General features: G+C 44.0%; 1 protein-coding gene across 11 annotated transcripts in view; it reads left to right on the forward strand.

Annotated features, from left to right (window-relative positions):
- Nucleotides 1–23,261, forward strand: part of Osbpl1a (oxysterol binding protein like 1A) — a 187,096-nt gene that overhangs the window by 106,548 nt on the left and 57,287 nt on the right. For 10 of the 11 annotated variants that reach the window (XM_052201461.1, XM_052201460.1, XM_052201463.1 and 7 more), the window contains one exon: nucleotides 17,752–17,908. In XM_052201461.1, the coding sequence (XP_052057421.1) occupies nucleotides 17,752–17,908 (157 nt within the window). Of the gene's footprint in view, nucleotides 1–7,523; nucleotides 7,612–17,751; nucleotides 17,909–23,261 lie in introns of those variants that run through there. The other variant, XM_052201471.1, reaches the window with a different exon arrangement.

Raw genomic sequence — 23,261 nt, forward strand, 5'->3', positions numbered from 1 at the left:
ACCGTTGCTAGTAGAAGTAAAGGAATTAAATCATGGAACATACACTGTAATAGCCAGATTTGGAGATAATCAGGACTATGGTGATGGTGACAGTATCAGTTAAATGTGGGATGTGTTAAAGAGTGATGCATGCTGGGAAGAGAGAAGATGTAAAGACGAGGGTGAAGGCTCTGTGGTGGGAGGGAGGAAGGCAGTGTCAGAACATTGAAGATGGCTGACATGTACTGTACTCAACTCTGTCCTCTGCCCATTGATGTTAATTTATGTATTCTGTGTGTGACTTCCTAAAAGAAAATCAGTAGAAGATGGTGGCGGTGGTACAGGTAGAAGGAGGTGGATCTACAGAGCATGTTTCTGGACAGCTAAGGCTACAGAGAGAAACTGTCTTAAAAAGCTCAAAGCAGAAATAGAAAAAGAAAAAGGAAAAGGAAAAAAAAGTCAGTAGCTGGATCATCATCTGGTGGCTTAAACGAGACGTGTCCCCAGAGGCCCACACTCACAGAGGTCCCTGGTACTGGCTCTGTCTTGGGATTCTGTGGAATCTTTAGGTGTGTAGTCTGGTGGGAGGAAGCATGTCAGCGGGGTGGGCTTGGAAAACACATAGCCTGTCTCACCTCCGGTTCATGCTTTCTGCTTCATGGCTGATGTTGGAGATGTAATGTCTCAGCTTCTGGCTCTGGCTGCCTACTGCCATGCTCCCACCATTATAACCCAAATTAAGTTTTTCTTCCTCAAGTCGTATTTGGTCATGGTGTTTTATCATAGCAATAAAAAACATTTTACACACACACATACACACACACACACACACACACACACACATACACATACACACACTTGTATGTATATGTGTGTCTGTCTACTGAAATTCTCACAGGCTCTTCATAGGCTGGTTTTTAAAGATTTATCTTCAGTTTAAATTCTATGTAGGCACATGTGACTATGTGGGTGTGTTCATGTGTGTGTTCATGTGTACTTGCCCTTGGAGAGCTGAGGTGTTGGAGTCTCTGAGCTGGATTAGACAGTTGGGAGCTGCCTAACATAGGTGCTTGGAGTCAAGCTTGAGTCCTCTGAAAGAACAGTATATGTATGTACCCTTGACCACTGAGCCATCCCTCCAGACCCTTTTTCAAGGTTATTAACAACTTGAGACCCCCTCTTCCAGGCCTTTCAAGCAATCCTAAGTCCACAGACTCATACATATACAGTTCATACCCAAGTGTCTTATTTAGGTTTTCCTTGCTGTGAAGAGACAGTATAACCACAGTAACTTTTATAAAGGCAAACATTTAATTGGGGCTGGCTTACAGTTCAGAGGTTCAGTCCAGGATCGTCATGACAGGAAGCGATTACCATACTGGGCATGACTTGAGTACCTGCAACCTCAAAGCCTATCCCCCAGTGATAGGCTCTCACAAGGCCACTCTTCCTAATCGTGCCACACCCTATGGTCCTGTGAGGCCATTTTCATTCAAGGCACCATACCAGGTATATATTGGGACTTGCAGAAAGTCATCAATGTAGCAATTCCACCTTATCTTTGGTCTTTATCAGTATCATAGCTCCCGGCTCAATCTTTACGTGCACGTAGAACAATTTTAGCCATTCTCTTCTTGAGAGACATTTAGCAGTTTCTCCCATCTCTCTGCTTCTGGGTATGTCATGGCAGTCATCTCTGGGAGGAGGAGGAGATAAAAAATAGCTGCCACCCCTCTGTCCACATTCCCAAATATGTTTCTTGCTCCGGTGGGATTGAGGTACTACTGCTCTGTGGATGGCTGTGCAGAGCAGGCTCGGAGGCTGAATCCTAGTGGCTAAGAGCACATTCTCTGCTGGCTGTAGCAAATGAAGAGAGGTACAGTTGCAAGCCGTGAATAGTTACACAAATTTTGTTACATTTGTTTAAGCACAGTAGTTTATCTGTGGCTTCTGTGCTATTTCTTACTATAAGGTTAGTGAATCACATAAGAGATGCATTGCAATGAGTAGTCTGGCAACCTCTGTCCAACGCCTGACCTGCTGCTGACCTGGCCGGTAGTCCGTGGAGATCACAACAGTTCTTGCTGAGAAACGACTTCACTTGCACACTGTCTTGTCTACTCAGCGGCCTTTCTTCACACTTCCTCCTTCACTTCTGCTATGAGAGAAGAAACTTGACTCTTTAATAAGGCTAGCCCTTCCTTGTCTATCCCACCGTCCTGTGCCTTCCCAGGGAGACTTGGTCATTATTTCATTCACTTTTGTTTAAATGCCATGTAAATTAAAATGCTAACTTGTAATTAGACTGAAAGAGTAGAGATTGGGTCTCTCACAGTTCCAGCACTCAGAAGTCCTAAAGTCAGAGAACATGTAGGCTCTAGGATAGAACCCGGTTCCTTGCTCCAATGACCTGCCTGCATTCCTTGACTCCAAGCCCGTCCTCTGTCTTCAGAGCCGGAGTACATCATCTGCAGTCTCTGACTCTGCCCATCCCTCCTTCCTGCTGAAGGAACCCTGAGGTTACATTGAGCTCACCCAAAAAATCTAGGACGTTCTCCCCTTCCCTGGGGAGCATTTTAATTTGATTTTAGCTTAAATCTATAGAATTCTGTTTACTAGGCAAGTAGCATAATCATGGATTCAATCCCTGCTCTCCTCAGATTCATAGCCCTCCCCTTTTAAACACTGGGAGAGAATTTAAACCAGATGTAGAACTCAGCCCCTTCCCTAGAGCCATGTCTGGCTGCATGTGGCCACGCTTTGTGCCATTATGATAATGAACCAAACCTCTGAAAATGTAAGCAGTCCCAATGAAATGTTTGTCTTTATAAGAGTTGCCATGGTCATGGTGTCTCTTCACAGCAATAGGAACCCTGACTTACACAAGGTATAATGACAACGTTTATAGGTTGTTGTTAGGGGTCATGCCGGTTTAGTAAATTAGTGGCTTTAGATTTTCCTTTAATAACTGACTTTCTGAGCACTGAGCTAGGTAGGGTTCCAATACCAGGCACGTCTGCCTTTTGTTTAATGGGTCTTACCCAATTAGAGAACCCTTGCTTACTGCAAGGTATGTGAGCCACTATGGCGGTCCTAGGGCTACCGTGCCATGCAGGTCACGCATGGGCTTCCTAGGCCATGGCCGTCAGGGCTATTGGTTGTCTCCCTTCTTCAGAACCTTCTAGGATTTATTCTAATACTCAGAGGTGGATGTTCAGGTCAGTTTCAGCTCAGCAGTGTTTGGGAAGAGAGGCTTTTGGAAGAAGTGCATGGTGTCCTCAGCAATGGGACTTTATCTTCCACCTCTAGCAGTTAGCCAAGGGCATTAGCAATAGGCTCTGTATTTTGGGAGTCTCTTAGACAGACTTGGTCAACAGTGCAAAGAGTTAGCATGTCTGGTTTTAGGATTTTAGTAGATGACCTTTGGGTCTTATACAGAGCACTGTCAGCCCAGATGAGAAAGGTTTATGAAAATTATATATGTATGCCGGGCAGTGGTGGCACATGCCTTTAATCCCAGCACTCAGGAGGCAGAGGCAGGCGGATTTCTGAGTTTGAGGCCAGCCTGGTCTACAGAGTGAGTTCCAGGACAGCCAGGGCTACACAGAGAAACCCTGTCTCAAAAAACCATTCATGTGTGTGTGTGTGTGTGTGTGTGTGTGTGTGTGTGTGTATACATGTATACACTGAAGTGTATGTATGTGTGTATAAATCTGTATATATGTATACACATACATATGAATGATAGGGTTTCTCTTTTCTTATTTAATAAACAGTTACTTGCATGATTCCCTGTGTCTCTTCCCGGTATCCTTGTTATTTCAACCAGCTCCCTCCTCCCTCTGTATTTACTTCTCTCCTCCTTCCCTAAAGATCCCTAGCACTTCCCTAGCAGATTCCTGGTAGCCCGTATCCGTCTACCTTTCCTCAGTTTGCCTCCCTCTCCTCTCCGCAGGCTCACCTCCCCATTTCCCTGATCAGATCGCGTCTACCCTATGCTAACCCCTGTTGATACCAATACCCCCCCCCATCCTGGCAGTGGTCCTGGTTTAATTTCCTGGTTTCTGTAGTCACTACAGGTTGAGCAATTACATCGAAGATTTGGAGCCAGGAACCTCCAATAAAAGAGACCTCGGAGCATTTGTCTTGTGGGGTTTGGGTTCTCTCACTCATGACCACTCCTAGTTCTCCCCATTTATCTGAAGAGGTCCTAATCTCATTTTCTTTGAATCTGAACAGGGTTCCACAGTGAGGATGTACCACATTTTCATTATCCATTTGCCAGGTGTAGGACATGTAGGGTGTTTCTGCTTCCTAGCTACTGTGAGTAGAGAAGCAATCGGATTGGTAGATACAGACTCTACAGTAGGATGCTGAGTCCTCTGGGAACATTGGATGGGTAATATGGTAGATTTATTTTTAGTTTCTTAGGGAATTTTCCACGGTGATTTCCATTATGACTACACTAGTTTGTAATCCAACAGCGAATGAGTGAGCGAGCGAAAGTTCCCTTTCCCCACAGTCCCTCCATCATTGCTGTGCCTTGTCCTATTTGTCTTTGCCATTCTGACTGGAACATTTCAATGTTATTTTTGTTTCAATTTTCCTATTTGCTGGGGGGGAGGTAACAGAATTTTTTTTTTAGATATTTCTTAACCATTATTTTTCTTTCATTGAGAACTTTCTATTGTGGTCGCAGGCCCATTTTACAAATAGGTAGTTTGTTTTGTCTTGCTTTTTGAGGCAAAGTCAATCACTGAACTTGGAGCTGCACATGTCACCCAGGCTGGCTGGCCAGCAGGTCCCTAAGACCCACGTGTCTCTGCCTCCTTAGCCCTGGGGTCGACATGGATGCTGCAAGCCTGACTTCTACGGGGGTGCTTAGTTCCCATTTTTGTGTGGCAAGCACTTACCTGACTGAACAGCATCACTAGCCTTTTGAAAGATAGTTCTTAAAAGTTTTTAATAACAAACTATAGAAATGATCCCTGAAAGTATATCAAAACAATGCTGAGATTTCACCTCACAGCAGTCAGAATGTCTAAGATTAAAAACTCGGGAGACAGCAGGTGTTGGCGAGGATGTGGAGAACGGAACACTCCACTGCTGGTGGGATTGCAAGCTGGTACAACCACTCTGGAATCAGTCTGGCGGTTCCTCAGAAAACTGGGCATAACACTTCCGGAAGATCCCGCTGTACCACTCCTGGGCATATACCCAGAGGATTCCCTGGCATGCAATAAGAACACATGCTCCACTATGTTCATAGCAGCCTTATTTATTATAGCCAGAAGCTGGAAAGGACCCAGATGTCCCTCAATGGAGGAATGGATACAGAAAATGTGGTATATTTACACAATGGAATACTACTCAGCAATTAAAAACAATGAATTCATGAAATTCTTAGGCAGATGGTTGGAACTGGAAAATATCATCCTAAGTGAGGTAACCCAGTCTCAAAAGATCATTCACGGTATGCACTCACTGATAAATGGATATTAGCCCAGAAGCTCTGAATACCCAAGACACAATTCACATATCAAATCATTCCCAAGAAGAAGAAAGGAGAAGGCCCTGGTCCTGGAAAGGCTTGATTCAGTAATGTAGGGGATTACCAGGACAGAGAAGTGGGAGGGGGTTGATTGGGGAATGGGTGGAGGGAGGAGTGCTTATGGGACTTATGGAGAGGGGGGAACCGGAAAAGGGGAAACCATTTGTAATGTAAACAAAGAATATAGAAAAAACGTTTTTAATAGTTTAAAAAGTTTTATTTTAGTAGCAAAAATAAAAAATAAACACTTTAAAGTCTGGGAAGTAGCTAACTTGTGTCACCGTTTTAAATGAAAAGGATTCTTTGATTTGCCTGGATGGGATTTCACATGATTTCCTGTTTCCCGTTATTGTGTCCCTGCGAGCATTTCCAGGATACACAGGATCAGTGGAAATCTACTGTGTGGGTAACACCCACTATGGCCCAGAGCCCATGGTGGCATGTAAGATTTCTTTTCCATCTAGTGGGATGTCTTGAGAAAATTATTTTCCCAGTATGCTTAGTGACTGTTTTACTAAGTTCCACAAAGAGGTCAGATTCCTTTCTTACAATTTGATTAAATACGCTTGAGTTAAATTATGTAAAAGGAAAAAAATGAATAAGGCGTCACTTTGCATGTTCACTGCAGTGTGTATGTGTGTGTGAGGAATGAAATGGCTCTCTCCAATAAAATCCCAACTATAATTCAGTGGACATTTTGTGGGGGAAAGGCCCAACATTCAGTGTATATTAAAGCAAAAAGATTTAACCAGATGCTAACTGCTAGTTAGTTCTGTGGGAAGCTTCATTCTGGCAGCAAATAAACTTTTGGGAGTCAGTGGCTCTTCCTGCTTCCTTCTACCTCAGTCTCTCTTCTCTAAGCTGCTTTCGTCTTCTCAGAGCTTGCAGGAGTCTTCCCACCATCTGCAGCAGTGGACACCTCCGTTTGGAGCAGTGCGTGGCATGATACTTTGGGGACATCTCCGTTTCTGGCTTTGAGCTGCTGAGCATAGCAGCAGCCTCACTTTCTAAAAGCCTGTTGTCTTTCTTGCAAACATCTTGAACATCAACAGTGAGCCCACGGTCGCCAGCTCTTGCTGGTTTCAGGTGTCTGTGCTCACTGGTTTCAATTCTGTGGTGGTGACAGTGGGGGTTGATGGATGGGGTGACAGATGAGAGGAGAAGAAGATGTCCCAGAAATGAAACTTGTGGTTAAGTAGTTGTCAGGTGGCACCATGAGACCTCAGGGGGACAGGGAGGAGGCGGCAGCAGTTGGGGGAGAAACCAAGTTGTAGACTTTATGAGCTTCTAGTGATCTTGCAAGGAATCACTTTCCAGCATGTGGTGCTGTGTTTCCTCTTTAGTGTTAGTGCAGAGATGCCTGTCCAAGGCTGCTGTAGCTCAGGATGAGTCCTGCTGCGTTCACCCTCCTTTCAGAAGCACGCCAAGATCTGTCAGTCGCTCAGAAAGGCTTTCTTGTCACGCTTCCCTTTTACTACAGCTTGTGTGGAAATGCCCACGAACTGTACATGAAATTCAGTCATGTGGATTATGTCATGTAACAGAGGCAGGGTTAATAGTTTTATCAGTCTAGGTGCTGGGAAACGATAAATTATACTTTTTTTCAATCAATGAAAATTAAAACCAAAACCAAGTCAGAGGATAGTAATGACTTTCTTTGTCACATCACAGTTGTGGCCTGTGTCTCATAGTTGTTCTGTTGGGGCCTACTATATAGCACGTTGATAAGGCCAGTGGTGTTTATTCTGAGCAGGTACAGGATTGGACCACATTGTTATGCCTTTCTTCAGTAAAGGCTGGAAGGTGCAGTGTGAGCATTTTAAGACACATATGGTGGTGTGAATATGCTTGGCTGCTAGCATGACACTGTTAGGAGATGTGGTCTTGTTGGAATAGGTGTGGCCTTTTTGGAGGAAGTGTGTCACTGTGGAGGTGGGAAATGAGATCCTCCTCCTAACCATGTGGAAGCCAGTCTTCTCCTAGGGTCCTTCAGATGAAGATGTAGCCCTCTCAGCTCCTGCTCCATGCCTGCCTGGATGCTGCCATGTTCCCACCTGATGCTGGACTGAACCTCTGAACCTGTAAGCCAGCCCCAATTAAATGTTGTCCTTGGAAGAGTTGCCTTGGTCATGGTGTCTGTTCACAGCTGTAAACCCTAACTAAGACAACAGTGTTCACTGTTCTTCAGCTTCCATTCCCACATCTACAACTTTCTAATGCAGGCTAACTTTTTTTTTTTAATTTAAGTACACTGTTACTGTCTTCAGGCACACCAGAAGAGCGCATGGGATCCCATTACTGATGGTTGTGAGCCACCATGTGGTTGTTGGGAGTTAAACTCAGGACCTCTAGAAGAGCAGCAGCCAGTGCTCTTAACTGCTAAGCCATCTCTCCAGTCCCAAAGCTTAACTTTTTATAGCTGTATATTTTTACATGTCCCTCTTCGGTATTGTTTCCGTGTTCTCTGGACCTGCTGCTATTGGGTGAACCCAGCTACCTCTTTACACGCTGTGTCTACTGCACTGTGTACTTGATAAAGAACTACATGCTGCCTTTTTCTTGCTTTTTATTTTTGATAACATGTGTTTCTTATCTCCGTGACACTGTGAGTCCCTTAAAGGTGGAGTCTCTGTGATGAGTTGATTGATGTAAAGCACCACAGACCCTGTACCTTAGCATGTGACCATTACTAAGCCTCCTCTGTGATATATATGGTACAGCATTCTAGAGAGGATGTGACTGTTCTTAAACCGTCTCTGTAGTATTTATCATACAGCATTCTTGAGAGGATGTGACTGGTAGCCACATCCCTTCTGTAGTGTAAATGGTGCAACATTGGGGAGTGAGAGCAGTGGGGGTGTCCCTATCAAAATTACCTGTCTGCTTACTCAAGCTGTGCATTTAGTGTATGTATATACTAATGAATGACATTTATCCTTTAAGCTTTGGATTGACTTGGGTGGTTTTGTTTGTTTGTTCTTTTTGTTTATTAAACTATGATGTTAACTACACAGTCCAGGTTCATCTTGAATTCACTTTGTAGCGCTGAGTGTAGACTCAAACTCATCCTTCTTTCTCAGTTTTCCTGAAGCTGGATTTAAAGGCAAGCACCACTGGGCCTAGATCATGTGGCGCGTGTGTGCGTGTGTGTCTATGCCTGCTTGTCTGTCTGTCCGTCTGTCTTCTCTTGTTTTCTATTAATTAAATAAATGTCTACATTAGGATTTATTGTGTATTTTGTGCTTAAGTATTGTGAGGATTTTGCTATTCAAATATATTTTAAGTGTGTGGCATCTCAGCTGCTTGGTTAGATATAAATGTACCTAGATAAGAAAGATTCAGTCTTTGGAATCAGTAGACTTGTTGGCAGGCTAGGAAGAGTCTGTAGAGTAGGAGATAGTGACGTCTGTAATAAGGTATCAGGTCTTCAGTCCTCTGTAGCCTCATTTCTAAGTTCAGGCCCAAGTTTGTCTTCTTTGTAATGTTCTTCTCTGTAATCTCAGTTTTATAGTCCATAATAAGACCTCTGGCTCATTTCTTTGTCCTATCCGTAAAGCCCTGCCCTGACGTTTCTTTGACTGCACCAAGGCATTTGCTGTCTGACCCTCTGGTGTCCTCTCTCCCTGCTTAGATTGTGTGGGCTTTTACACAGTCTCCTGTGGCGTTCTCTCCCTAGAATGACTCATCTTGCTCAGCTCCAGGCCACGCTTCCTCTCCCGTGTCAGTCTCCAGCAACAACTAGCCGGCCATTGCTAGCAGTTCTTAATCTTAAGTCCATGGCTGTTCTTCCCTCCAGTTTTGCTGCCTGCCAAATCTATTATCCAGTGAAGGCATTGATGTCTTGTTCCCATTGACAAAGCCAGTACCTCATGGGCATGCCCCCTGCCCCTTTTGTGTGCCTTTGTATTCTATTTCTTTTGTTTTCTATAGACATAGATAATTGGGTCTGTGTGGTGGTTTGAATCAGAAATGTCCCCGCAGGCTCATGTGTTTGAACATTTGGTCCCTGGTTGGTGCTTCTTGGGAAGGTTGAGGAACGTTTAGGAGGTAGACCCTTGCTAGAGGAAGCACATCTCTGGGGACCAGATTTAAGAGTTCATAGCCTTGCTGCATTTCTGTTCATTCCGCTTCCTGCCTGTGTTTGAAGATGAGCTCCTTTCGCTTCTTACCCTGTCTCACTGTTGCCATTTTTTCCTTTTGCCAGGGACTCCCCCTGGAACTGTAAGCCAAAATAAACTCCCTGAAGCTGCTTTGGTGGTAGTGTTTATCCCTGTAGCAAAAAAGTAATTAATGCTGAAGTATTGCTGTACTACAGGCCTGACCATGTTGGTTTGGGGAAGAATGTGGAAGACATTGGATCCTTGGACTAGCAAACTAAGCCAGTATCTGACGTATGCCCCTGGGTTTCTGGCTTGGCTTCCTACAATGGTAGGCTATGATCAAGATGCATTCCTTTCCTCCTGTGCATGGTTTGAAATGAGAGTGGACTCCATGAGCTCATGTGTTAGGATGTGTGGTCCTTCTGTGGTGGAAGTATTTGGGAAGGATTAGGAAGCATGGTCTTGTTGGAGGAGGTGTGCCACTATGGGCAAGGTGTGAGATTTCAAGACCAGTGCTGTTCCCATTGTGCCTCTCTGCTTCTTTGGGATGAAAAGACAGCTCTTAGCTACCCCTGCTGCCATGCCTTTGTTTTGCCATCATAGACCATAAGCTAAATTAAATGCTTTCTTTGATGAATGACCTTGTCACAATAACAAAGTAACTGAGACACCTCCCCAAGTTACTTTTGGTCATGGTGATTATCATAGCAACAGTCTTTTACTGAAGCCTGCCCCTCCACGCTTCCAGTTGTAGCCCCTGTCATGCACATGAAGGCATCCTTCTTAACCCAGTCAGCTGTGGCTCCTTGTCCTCACCGATATCTATTGAAACATCTGTCCTTGGCTATCGATTGCCTCCACTGCTGTTCTTGTGTTCATGCTTAGAAGAGGTGTTCCTAATGCTCTTTTCCTCATGTACTGGTGTCTTCTCCGCAGTCTTCCCAAAACTGTGATATAGTTGAGAAGCCTGTTCTTTTTCTTTCTTCACACTCTAGACTTGCACATGTTCTGCCTACGGCCTAGTGTAACCACACGGGCTAAGCAAAGATATAATATGGCCCACAGAAAAGCCATAAACTTACTTTAAACGTGAGAACTTTCTAGAGTGTGAACTTTGTGACAACATGGTGTTGCTCTGTTAAGACTTGATAAGCCATGACTGCTCTACATGTGGTCTCTAGACCTGTAACACAGAGCTCTCTGGAGAGTTTAGTAGTTACATAAAACCTGAGGGTCCAGTTGGGAGGCAGAGGAAAGAATGTGCACTTTCACAACTCCTTGATGACTCGGGTGTGCATCACAGCCCATGCAGCACTGATTCCAGGCCTTTAGACTTTGCCCCTACTTTGATAACTACCAGCTCTGCATCTCCAGCCTCACTCGTCACCTGGATTCTCAAAGCATCCAAACACTTGCTTAGTACTTAACTGTCTCTCGAGGATGCTTACACCATTAGGTAACTGAAGGAGAACACTTGCCATCCCACAAGTTTGATTTCTCCACCTTGGTAAGTGAAGGGTCTGCAGCACCACTCACAGAGGCCGGTGTTGAACTCTTTCTCTTTTTTTCACATTCTACCCATCATCAAGTCCTGTCAGGTCAACCTTTAAAGGACAGCAGAATCTGGACACGTGTGCTTAATCCAGCCAGTCCCAGCCTCCTTCGTGTGTCTGTCGTGGCCTTGTCTCCCTGCTTGTGTGGTAGATCTGGCAGTACTTAGTACTGGGTGCTGAGGGATCCTTTTTAGGCATGGGTCTGCATTGCCTTTGCACAGAGTCCTCCAATGGCCATAACAAGTGCTAGCATCTTAGGGACCTGGCTTTCTGCCACTTTCTCACATCTGCCTTGTCACCTCCCTCGTTCCAATCATACTGAGCCAATGCTAGGTCTTGATTTTGCCATGTGTACCCTTAGGCCTCTGATCTTTGTTCTTTCTCTTCTTGGAGGTCTCTTAGCCAAGACATCTATAGTCTGTTGTGCTTAATATCTCACTTTTTGTTTTTTTTCTGTTTATGGAAATCATTATGGTCATTTTCTATTCTGGTAATGTCTTTCACATAATAAGCATCTGTTTGTTGATTGCACGCAACTGTACTATGAGCTACTTAATGGGGGAGGTGCTTGTGTTCAGTTCAAAGATGTTAGTTGAAGAAGTGCTCTGCAAATGTGAACTGAGCAAGTGAGGAAGAGCTATGCTTGTCTAATTGTCACACATCTCTGGAGCCTTAGCCACTCTCTCCTTTTGGACCCCACACACATGACACTGCTCTCCTGATAGGTCTCCTATTTACATTCCTTTCTCTGTTTTTCTCACATCATGTCCCTAGGTGTACTGAGAAGCAGATCTCCAGACATATGCCCTCATAGTTGCTAGAACTTGTTAATAGTACTTCATTTGCAAAATAGGATCTTTACAGATATGATTAATTAGGGCCTTTGCAGTGCAGAGACCATCAGCTTTCTGGGTTCTATCAAAGTCCTTTCACAAATGTTCTTATTAAAGAGGCAAGAAGGTAGATTAATAGCTATGTGAGGAGAGGTAACATGGAGGTACCTAGAGATTCGATTAAGAGCTTGCAACACCTGCACCTATGCAGGTGGGAAGAGACTCAAGGATCCTCTCTAGAGCCCCCAGGTACAGTACTATCCTACCAGTCTGATTTTGACTCAGGGAAGCTGATGTTGACCAAATTCTTAAATCCTTTCTGTGATTTTAATTCAAGCTTATGGCTAGAGTACCATAGGAAATGATATATCAGGGCCATATGCAAAGTCTAAATCAGATGTTAGTCATCATCTTGTAAAATAATTGCTGACTCCTGTCACATGTTGGTTCAAGTTCAAACTCTGTGGTCTATCCTTGTGTAACACCAGTCTCTGAGGACTCTTTCTCTTGACTACTCTCCTCTCTGGCTGTGCCATGGTATCTTGGCCACATACCTTCAGCACCCAGCTCTTAGCAACACCCAGTGTTGCCTTGCCTTAAAGTCATTGACTTACTTTATCCTTCCTGCTGAAGCCTATTTGTCAGATTTTCTCGGAAGCTCGCCCTGCCTTCCTTAAGAGCAGCTCCCCCCAATTCTCAAACATTCTCAGATATCTGTACCGATGTGGTTATGGATGTCTTCCATCATGAATGTTGAGTCCTTGGGGGGCACCAGCCACATCTCATTAAGCTCTCCAACCTGTCTCCGAAGCTAGTCTTTACATAGTGTGTTGTAGGTACTTTACAAATGCTGGTTTGTTGGTCACATGAAACTCCCTTCCAAAGTACAACTGCTCTAACTAATGCAGCTACAGAATTGCTAGATGCATCTGTGGTCTTCATGAAGCTGGTGTAGAAGAGGCTGTCAACCAAGACTAATTGGGAATGCGAGATTTCGTACTCAGGTACATTAAGGTTTTCCAAATCCTGTTGTTGTGGTTCATGTCATTCTTCAACTATATGCAAAGATCTTATAAGTTGAAGAAAACAGAATGGATTTATTCCTTAGGGACCAGCAAGTACTCTTGAGAAGCTCTGTCATAAGTGTCAGCATGCTCTGTGGCTGCCTTGACCTCAGACTCCCTCTGGGGAGGATATCTAGAATGTCTGTCACCTGCATACATGGCCAAGTTTTTGCCTCATGCTCTCCTCAGTCCCTTATAAATTATTACAGCAGTCTCTTGGCAACCACTTCTGGCATCATCTTATTTTCAGTCCATAATTTAAGTAGGATTGTGATCAGTTTTATTTCTTTGTTCTGCTCACTTATTTATGACTGTTATTTTTGAGTTTATGCAGTTATACCTATGGCCAAATGAAATTGTGACACTGACATTTAAAGCTATACCTTGGACGATTTCAGGCATTTTAAGAACAGCTCTAGTTCATGGATAACTATTAACAATGACAGCTTTAAACTGAGCCTGCGTTTCTTCCCTTTCCTGTGACCTTAAGAGGAGGAAGCATGATTTGGACGCTGTTCACAGTTCTTCCAAGTCTTCTGCTTCGGTCTTGTTTGTTCTTGGGCTACTTTTCAAAGATCATGTCAGAAGGCTTATCAGGACAGCCCAGGAGAATTATTGGCAAGTTTATTGTGTGAACTTTCTGACCTGTTCTTCCAGCCTTTTCATGGTAGGAAGGATTAATTAGTCAACACCTGAAACACCCCTTAACTCTAAAAGGGCAAAGGTAAGAATTATCTTAATTCTAGAGTGATGTTGGAGTCACCATAACCCAGTCACTGCCCTTGGTCCATGCTATTTTGGTTTGAAAGGGGATTGTGTTAGTCACATTTTGTCACTGTGAAAAGATTACCTGATCAAATCAACTAAAAGGAGGAAAAGGTTTGTTTTAGGCCAGAGTTGACTGGCTCAAGGTCATTCGGCCTAAAGTGACACAGAACATCACAGTGTGCTTTAATAGGAGGGAATCTTTGACAGAGGACACTGCTCACTGCATAATGGTTGGCAAGTGGGCAAGTGGGCAAGGGGTGATAGGTGGTACCAGGAACAGGATACATTCTTCAAAGTCCCTGGTAGTCTGCCTTCTCCTTCAGCCCCACCTTCCACCTCACTCTCAATGGACAGCAGGGGATGGGCACACTGCTCAGACAGAGCCCTCCTGTGTAATCACTTCTCTGAAGGTGGCCTTTGATCCACAAGAGTGGTGTGTACCTCGTAGCCAAACCACAGTGCTACATTCAGTCTGAACTGTGTTGAGAATAGTTCTTTCTGACTTCTAATATGAACAGTGCCTAAAACATCAAAATGTTAGAGAGTTTCCTGTTGTCTCCACCCGTAGCACACAGCACACAGCACACAGCACACACTGAAGCAGAGCTGCTCACCTCAGTGAGAAGCTTGAGGAACATCTCCTTTAATGATGCATCCCTGTTACATCTCAGTTACATTCTTTTGCTGTGGAGACACCATAATCAGGGCAACTCTTATAAAAGGAAGCATATAATTGAGAGATTAAATAGTTTGGTACTGTGGCCTTCCACTTGAAATGATGTAGCTCTGGAAATGGGTTTGTATGTTTGTGTTAAAGGTGTGCACATGAAGAATAAGTCCCCATTGCTAGTGAAAGCAGTCTTTGTTACACTGAAACGCTAGGCCTGTTTGCTGTGAGGTTCTGTGCTTTCTACCTTCATACATGATCAGCTTCATGGCTCCTCACAGCCGTGAGCTAAAAAGCTCGTTAGGAAACGAAGTCCAGCTGCCTCCAATATAAACAGAGGGAGCCGCCCCGTGATTGTTCTCCATCCTTTGTCTTCTGCTTGCCTTTGCTGCTTTTGCTTTAATCCTATGTAGTATATATATGATGCACACTCCTTCCTGTATCTTCTTCTGCTTTATCCTATGTAGTATATATATGATGCACACTCCTTCCTGTATCTTCCTCTGCTGTTTTATAAGCATCTTTTTGCTCCAGTGTTGGCTCATACCCCTTACCTGGGACAGTTGCTGTGATGTGACACTGCCCTTCTCCTTCCTGTCTTACTTCTTGTCAGCGCTCACTCAGCCCTTTGCTGCCTCTGTACTCTGAGATGGACTGACTGATGGCCACCATCCCCATTCTGTAACTGTACCTGCAGCAATTTACTGAGCACATTTGTTTCCCACACAGTGTACTTCTGCTGAACCGAGGGCAGCTGCCAGGACTCACTGTCTGGGAATCTCTTGTACCTGCTTTACACACAGTTCCTAGGGAGGGAGGGTAAATTGAGCAGTGTCAGAGGTGGTAGATGAGTCACAATTAGAATTGAAAAATGGCCACTGGACTCAGCAGAATAGAGGTAGTTAGTAACCTCTGTCAGAGCTTTTTAATTGATAGTCCAGACAGGAGGAGTTAGGAAGGAGGTAAAGGCAGGGAAAAGGAAAGGGGAGGAAGAGAAAGATGACAAAGAGAAGGGAAACAGGGAGTTGCCAGGTACCACTAGCCAGAGAGGACAAGTGTCTTCAGTGCCATCTGATTCTTTGTCCATGGCATGGGCATGGTGGTCCCATGAGCATGTTTCCAAAATGACCAAAACACGAAAGTGGGATGTCGGCTTATGTATGTACCACACTGAGATCTGATTTGGAGAAAGTTTGTCTTTGCTCAGAGACCTCACCTAGCTCTTGTTTACCACACATCTTTTGAGTTTAAAAACAAACCATGAACAAAAGCTCTTTAAGTAGGAAAGTCCCTTCCTATCATTTGTGTCTCTTAAATTTCAAATACAAAGTATCCTGTGTGTAGCAGTGTTTCAGAAAGAAATCTAAGGACTGTTTGATTGCTTTTTTATTTTTGACGTCTAAATTACATAGTACAAATGCATTTCAAATCATACTAAGACAAAGCTGTTTAGCTCTTGAAGTTTGTAATAGTTTACTCAGAAACAAATCGCAGGATACAGGCACTGAGCTCATGAACTTCTTCTGGCAGATGTGTTCCCAGTGCTGACTCAGGCTTGCTCCTGATGCTCCTGTTAGAAGTATTTCCACTTCTAGCATTTACCATCACATCCCTCAGGACAAAGGTGACATTAGATTCAGTCACTTGCTGTGCACAATTTAAAGCTTACAAGTGGTTTCTGGAATCTTCTATGTAGTTGTTGACCTCAAGGAGCTAAAACCATGGTGTGTTAGTTTGGGTTTCCATTGCTCTCAAGAGACACCATGACCAAGGCAACTTTTATAAAGGACAATATTTAATTGGGGCTGGCTTACAGGTTTAGAGGTTCAGTCCATTATCATCATGGCAGGATGCAGGCAGGCACACAGGCCGGCATAGCACTAGAGAAGGAGTCAAGAGTTGATCCGAAGGCAACTAGGAGGAGACCAACATCCTCAGGCAACTAGGAGGAGGAAGCTCTCTTTGCCCACCCTCATAGTGGCTCATCTCCTTCAACAAGGCCACACCTAGTCCAACCAAGGCTACACCTCCTAGTAGTGCCACTCCCTGGACCAAGCGTATTCAAGTTAAGACACATGGCGAGTCAGTGTATATGGGAGGACTACTAGTGTGTTGTGCTGCATGAGAGAACAAAGCTGTGGCCTTTCTACAACTTGGGCCTCAAGGTGTCCTACATAGTACAAGCAGCCACCGGGCAACTGGCACTGTATCCCAGTTTCTTTCTGAATCAGCATAATGGGATTGCAATAGGACTCCATGCATTGACGTAGCAGGCGGGAGTTCTGCACTAACACGCACCAAGCCGGTTGTTCTAGCTGTGCAAGGCAAGTTTCTTAGAGCTGAGCACAGGAGGGTAGAGTCAGACAGGAGGCCACAGACCATCTCTGAATAGTGTTTGACCAGAAACAGAGGCCTCCTGTCAAAAGGCTCTAGAGAATGAGTGGACCAACTATTCAGTAAGGAGTCATACAACTGGGGTTTGAATCCCAAGTTCCTCCCTGCAAGCCAGGAGATTGTTAACATATTTGATGGTAATCCAGAGCCCTGCCTCACCTTTTGGGAAGCATCCTGAGGAAGCTTGGAGAAGATACGGACTGTGAGTCTCGGCAGCTGCCGTGGCTGGTGGAGCAGTGAATCATCTTCTCCGTCCCCAGCAAGCAGATGGCTCCATTCCGAGTCCCTAGGCAACTAGACATGTCCTTAGACAACCGCCTCACAGCTCATGTATGGACGCAAGAATTCAGACATATCATGCCAGAGCAGTGTTCTTACACGTATTCTTAAAATTGCCTTTCCTTTTGTTACTGCAGGATTTGGTGTGGCTTAAACTTCTCATAAGTGCAACGCTGTAGATATTGCTTTATATACAAGTTTTTAAAATTGAACCTTTTTTGGGTATGCTAAAGTTAAGATGCCTAGAGAAGGAGAGAATAAAAATTTGGGGGTGGGAGACTACTGAATACTATTTCTTAAAGAACTCAGCAATCTTTGGCTCTAAGTATATAAAATCAGTTTAACTGTAACTTTATATAAGTGTACATCTGTCACATAAATCCACAGAAGCCACAGTGGGAACGGGTTTTCTGAAATCCCCGAGGAGGTGTTTGCTGATGGATTGAGAAGGGACAAAGTAGGCTGCTTGAGTTTCACAGCCGATGTGTTGAGGGCGATATCCATTGTTAGTGAAGCCTTGCACCCAAGCTCAGCACATTCACCATGTGCCTGCTGTGCCACAGGTTCCGAGTCCGAGGGGTCGCTGACTTGCCTGGAAGCTGTGACAGCACACTCCTTTGAAGAGAACGAAGTGCCTGTGAGCAGTGGAAAACACAGAATGTCTGAAGGAAAAGACTGTGGTGGGGGAGATGCGCTCTCCAATGGCATCAAAAAGCACAGGTATGGAGCCTCGCACAGTAGTCAGCCATCGTCGGCACACAGCTCGGGCTGGAAAGTGACTGCTTGCCTCTGTTTCCTCCCTGGTCCTGGGTGTTTCTGTTGCTAGCTGTGCCACCTCCAAGGCAGGACTGGGAGTATTCTTTCTTTGTCTGCTTGGAGGAATGTCCCCTGTGCGTTCAGGGACAGAGCTTGGCTTTCAGGGGGCGCCTAATCCTTCGGTTGGGAGTGAAGCTCTGGAACCTCCCCTTGAAACTGATGCTCTGTTCCAGGATCCTCATTCATCTTTTATGGCTTTGCCTCCCAGTGCTATTTTGGTTCCTAGTTATTTGATCTTCTTGTTGGTTTTAAGAGCGAATAGTAACGTTGCCAGCCTGCTGTCACAATCTAGTTAAATTTAGACAAAGGCTGTTCCTGAGACCCAGGATTTGCTGAACACATTCATTTTATATGCTCTAATGACATTAGTGTTTTATTTCACCAGTGGGTTCATGCTGGAGATTGTCCCAAATGATGAGATGTAACAGACACTACGGTTGTCTGGTTTCTGAACAAGTTCACAGAGTGGTAGAGTGTAAATTTATAAAATTACAATCAAGTGGGTCATCCTGTGGTCTTCATGAGGAGATGCTGGGGGTTGATTTCTCCAACAGTCTTCTGTGTGTTGTATAACCATAGGTTGTATAACAGCCCGATTCAGATCACAGCTGCCCCAAGCATTGCCCAGTGCTGCTCTGATGTGTGTGTTCCCTTGTCTCAAAAAAGTTTCTAAGTTTGCATTTCTTTTAAAAAGTATAAATGGATTTTTAAATACCTTAAAGTTCATGTGACACCGACTTAGGAACTGACTGGATTAAAGCAACTTTCTTTTGTTGATTCTTACGCTTTAATAGTTTCACTGCTACAGATGGTGTGGTGCAGTGTCTTCAACTCTCGTCCATAGTCAGCAGCAGTAACTTTGGCACATAGGACTGATGTGTGTTTGGGACATGAGATACCTCCCGGTAAACCCAAGATGGATATCTGTAAGAGACCCAGTCAGTTACTAAACACATGGTTTGTTCTCAGTGACAAAACAAGAGAAATTTTTTGGAAAATTAAAAACAATCCAAGTTCTTGAGATAGTTATTTAAAAAAAGAAAAAACAAAACCCAAATAAGTGCTGTGCCAGGGCCACACAGCTGCTCCGGGCTGTGGCCTCCGGGCCTCCCTCCCCTCCAGCCTCCACCCTTGTGTATATGTGCTTTCCCAAAATGGAAGCTATGTTGTATTCAGTGATTATGCTATTCTAATGCATTCTGATCTCTTAATCATATCCAGAAGGAAACAAATATGCAACTTGGAATTGCTAAGAAGATCAATTCAGGCCAAGTTGTATGGAGAATAAGACATAAGTAGCTATAGACCCCGCCAGAAAGGTTACATTTATAAATAAGGGGCATCCTATTAAAACTGTAAGTATAACGGCTTGTTCTTCTGTTACTCTGTTTCATCAGAAGTAGAGAAGTTCAGAAATTGTCAGAAGTCTTAACAATTGCAGGCGTGGAAAAGGTAGCTTTGAAATGCCCATGCTTTGTAAGGCTCACCTATAGCCAGGGGATATGTGGGCATGTATGGATTATAAATTGTTTTTCTTTCAAATAAGAAATGAGAAACTTTACTAATTATAAATCCATCTTAACTGATATACTGATAATTTTTTAAAAGTATTTCAGCCATTTTTATAATTTTTCATGAAACTATTTGTCCAATAGAACGATAATTTATCAATGATTAACATCTCACTCCATTCATTTAGACAGTACCCATTTTTTTCTGATACAAAATATAACTTAGTTGACAGGTCTTTCTCTACCATACTGCATTCAGGTACATTGACAAGCCTTTCCATACCATCTGGGCCAGATTCCAAATGAGCAGTTCTCTGCACCTCATTTCTTTTGAACTCTGATCTTTTAACTTGTAGTACTTTACCCCAAATACTTCTCCTTGGTAAAGGTATGAGTTTTTTAGTGTGTCACTGGATATAATGTAAAAATAAAAGCAGGTAGTAAGTGACTGCCGGACCCAGGGGAGGTTCTGAGAATGCCATTCCCTAGCTCAGCAGCATCCACAATTAGTGGACTCAAGTGATCCTTCCCAGAGATGAACTTGCCCCTCATGAGGAAGTGCTTCAGCAGAGTGCAGCAGAGGGGCAGCTCTAGTGTCAGTCGCTTAGAGACCAGATATTCAGGCAGTCACAACATCAGAAAGCAGGCATGATTCTTGATTCATTAATTAAAAAAAAAAATTTTAATTGAGAGCCCATAGCCAGAGAAAACACAAAAACTTGAAAAATAAAATTGTCATTATCCACAGATGACATAGTTGTCTACATAGAAGACACTTAGTATCCATAGAAAAATTGTGAGAGTTAGTCAAAATATTTGGCAAGGTTGTTGCATACAGAATTACATTTTTATGAATTATCAACAGAAACTGGAATTAAAACTAGAGGAAAAGAAATAATTGGAGCAACTACTGAAAGTCACAAGCTTATCAACTTTTAGCTACCCCCCCAAAAACTCAACCTACACAGTAAGAAAAAGATACTGGTAATTTTGAAAATGAATACTCATTGTTATAAAGATCCTCTTGCCAGATAGATCTGTAGATGTAATACAACGTTAGTTCAAATTACATACTTTTTCCTTGGAAGCTGTGAAGTGGGTTCTGAAGTGTATGCTGAAGCACAGAGAGTTTTCAAGAGTCAAAACCAGCAGGAACTAGATCACATGAAAGGATACTGTTTTTCTCTACTGAATGTCAAGGTCTGTGAAATAAATACTTAGTTCAGACTTTTCTAGGAGATAGAGTGACCTGTAGAAAATCATCATATGGAGGAAAGCTGGTCTTTTATAAAGCTGGCATGGTATATCAGTGAGGGGAAGAAAAAAATGGGCGGTGGGGGGGGAGATGATATGGAATAATTAGTAGTCATCTACTTCAGGGAGGGTAAGCACTGAACTCTCTCATAGACAGGGGTACCTCCCTATGCCTAGGTTCACTATGTACAAGTTCAAGCTACTATATATGGAAAGTACTTTCAAAAGTTGAAATAATTGTCTCATGTTAGGAATTACAAGTAATCTAGAGATCATTTAAATACACAGAAGTCTTATGCAGGTTTCTGTGCACATAGGACACAATTTATATAGCTGACATCGAGAACTGCAGCTTTTTATATCAGGAACTGGGGCCATAGAACTGACGCTGTACAGATTCCAAGGCATAACTGCATATAATTATAAATTCAAGATGGATTCACAACCCCTAAATGTGAAACTTAAAATATCTTTGTAATTTTGAGGTGGGGAAAAATTTCTCACAGCAGAAATGGTGGATTGTTTATTTCATCTGACATTAGTTAATGCAAGCTCCCTTACCTGATCATTTGGGTGACGTTCTGTCTTAAACATGGACTGCTAGAGTTCATTATGCTGAGACACGTGATGGTAGCCTCCCTGCTCTCCACGACTGTGTGATGTGAATTCTTAGGAAGCTGAAAGGAGAGGAATGTTGTAACAGTTGTGCTCTGTATATGAAGATTTTATTGTAGAGATTTACAGACAAGTCGAAGTAAATAAGTTGAAAATTATAATCTCTGTCAGTATTTTTCAGAGAGTATGAATGTATTGAGAAAATGTATTTAGTACATATTCTGTCATCACTGGAACTATAGGCATGCTCTTTTTGGACTGCTTTACTGGTTTCTATTATCTACCACCCTACCACCCTCCCAGTCCCTTTCAACCCCTAACACTAGGTAGGACAGAAAGGTCAGAGGGGAACGGGGTGTAGACCTCTTTAGACTGCTTCCTGCTGATTGAGGGCATTGGGTCCACTTTCAGGATATTTCCAACCAGCCATTCAGCAAAACAGCAATCCCACAGTAGCAGCAAGGGGAGCAGCAGCCACCACAGGCCTCTGGGACTCCCGCATTTATACCCTCTCAGGAGTCCTCAGAATTCCAAGCAAACTATGTGCAGCTGGCAGAAATCACACCCTTCCTAGAATCGGAGACAAGCACAGTGGCTGTGGACAGTCTGAAGCAGCCCCGTACCACGCACTTTGGATTTAAAAAATTTCAGTTAATGTTACTGGGTTTTAGTTGGTTTCTTTAGTTGAAAGAAACCAAAATTCTCACTACACTGGAGCCATCAGAGAAAGACCAAGAACTTTGCCCAGAATTCGGCAGCTTTATAGACGGTCTAGGGACAGCAGGGTGTCTGCTCTCTCTCGCCTTGAAGGTAGGTGACTGGGATGAAAGCACTTTAGGCATGGGGCATCCTCTGAGCAGGTGAGCACCCCAGAGAAACAGCAACTCAGTGGGGTGATGCTGTGAGCAGAGTGGAGGTTGGCACGGGTCCCCCTGTGCTGGAATGTCAGCGGAATGTTGCTAGTCAGTAAACCGCGGTGCCTGCTCCTGGAGGCCAGCGCACATTGGGCACGTGGGACAGATTGGCGACTTAGGTGGCAGCAGCTGAGGCAGGGACCTCAATCTCAGCAGTCTGCGCAGGTTACAGGACATCCATCCTCTACAAAATTGCATTCCAGGTCCTCCCCACAAAAAAAGGTGCCAGCTTGATAGACGGGACTAGTCCAGAGGGATTGGTCAAGAGATCTGAAGGCTTATCTAAGAACAGCAATGGAGTCACGTGGAGTATGTTGGGAAGAAACAAAAGGCAGGTTGGGCTGCTTCTCGATAGGAATTTCTGTAGGAAAACTGTGACACCATACCCTGTAGAGCCAGCCCGTCCATTCCTATGCTACGCTGGAAAGAGCTAGTGGAGAAGCTCATCTTTGGAAGCAGGGCTGAGGCCCAGGACCCACCCACCCCACAGGCCCAGCCATGCTCCTGAGATGCCTCCTCGCATCCTGGAAGTGCATTAGATAGATAGATAGATAGATAGATAGATAGATAGATAGTTTCTTTTTGTTTGTTTGTTTGTTTTTCGTTTTGTTTTTTCGAGACAGGGTTTCTCTGTGTGGCCCTGGCTGTCCTGGAACTCACTCTGTAGACCAGGCTGGCCTCAAACTCAGAAATCCGCCTGCCTCTGCCTCCCAGAGTGCTGGGAGTACAGGCGTGTGCCACCACGCCGAGCTGATAGTTGGTTTGTTAGTTACTTTGTACAACCACAGGCTCTGCCCCAGCTTGGGCATTGTATAAGGAAGCTATGGTGAAGATGAACTTCCATGTAAATCTGAGGGCGTGTCCTAGCCTGTTCTGGGCAGACCAATGCTTACTGTGGGCGCATGAGCAGTTTTCTAGGATGTCCATAATCTGCAACTCTGCCAGATGAGTGACCCCTCCACC

The sequence above is a fragment of the Apodemus sylvaticus genome, chromosome 13, assembly GCF_947179515.1.
Source record: "Apodemus sylvaticus chromosome 13, mApoSyl1.1, whole genome shotgun sequence".
Taxonomy (NCBI): Eukaryota; Metazoa; Chordata; class Mammalia; order Rodentia; family Muridae; genus Apodemus; species Apodemus sylvaticus.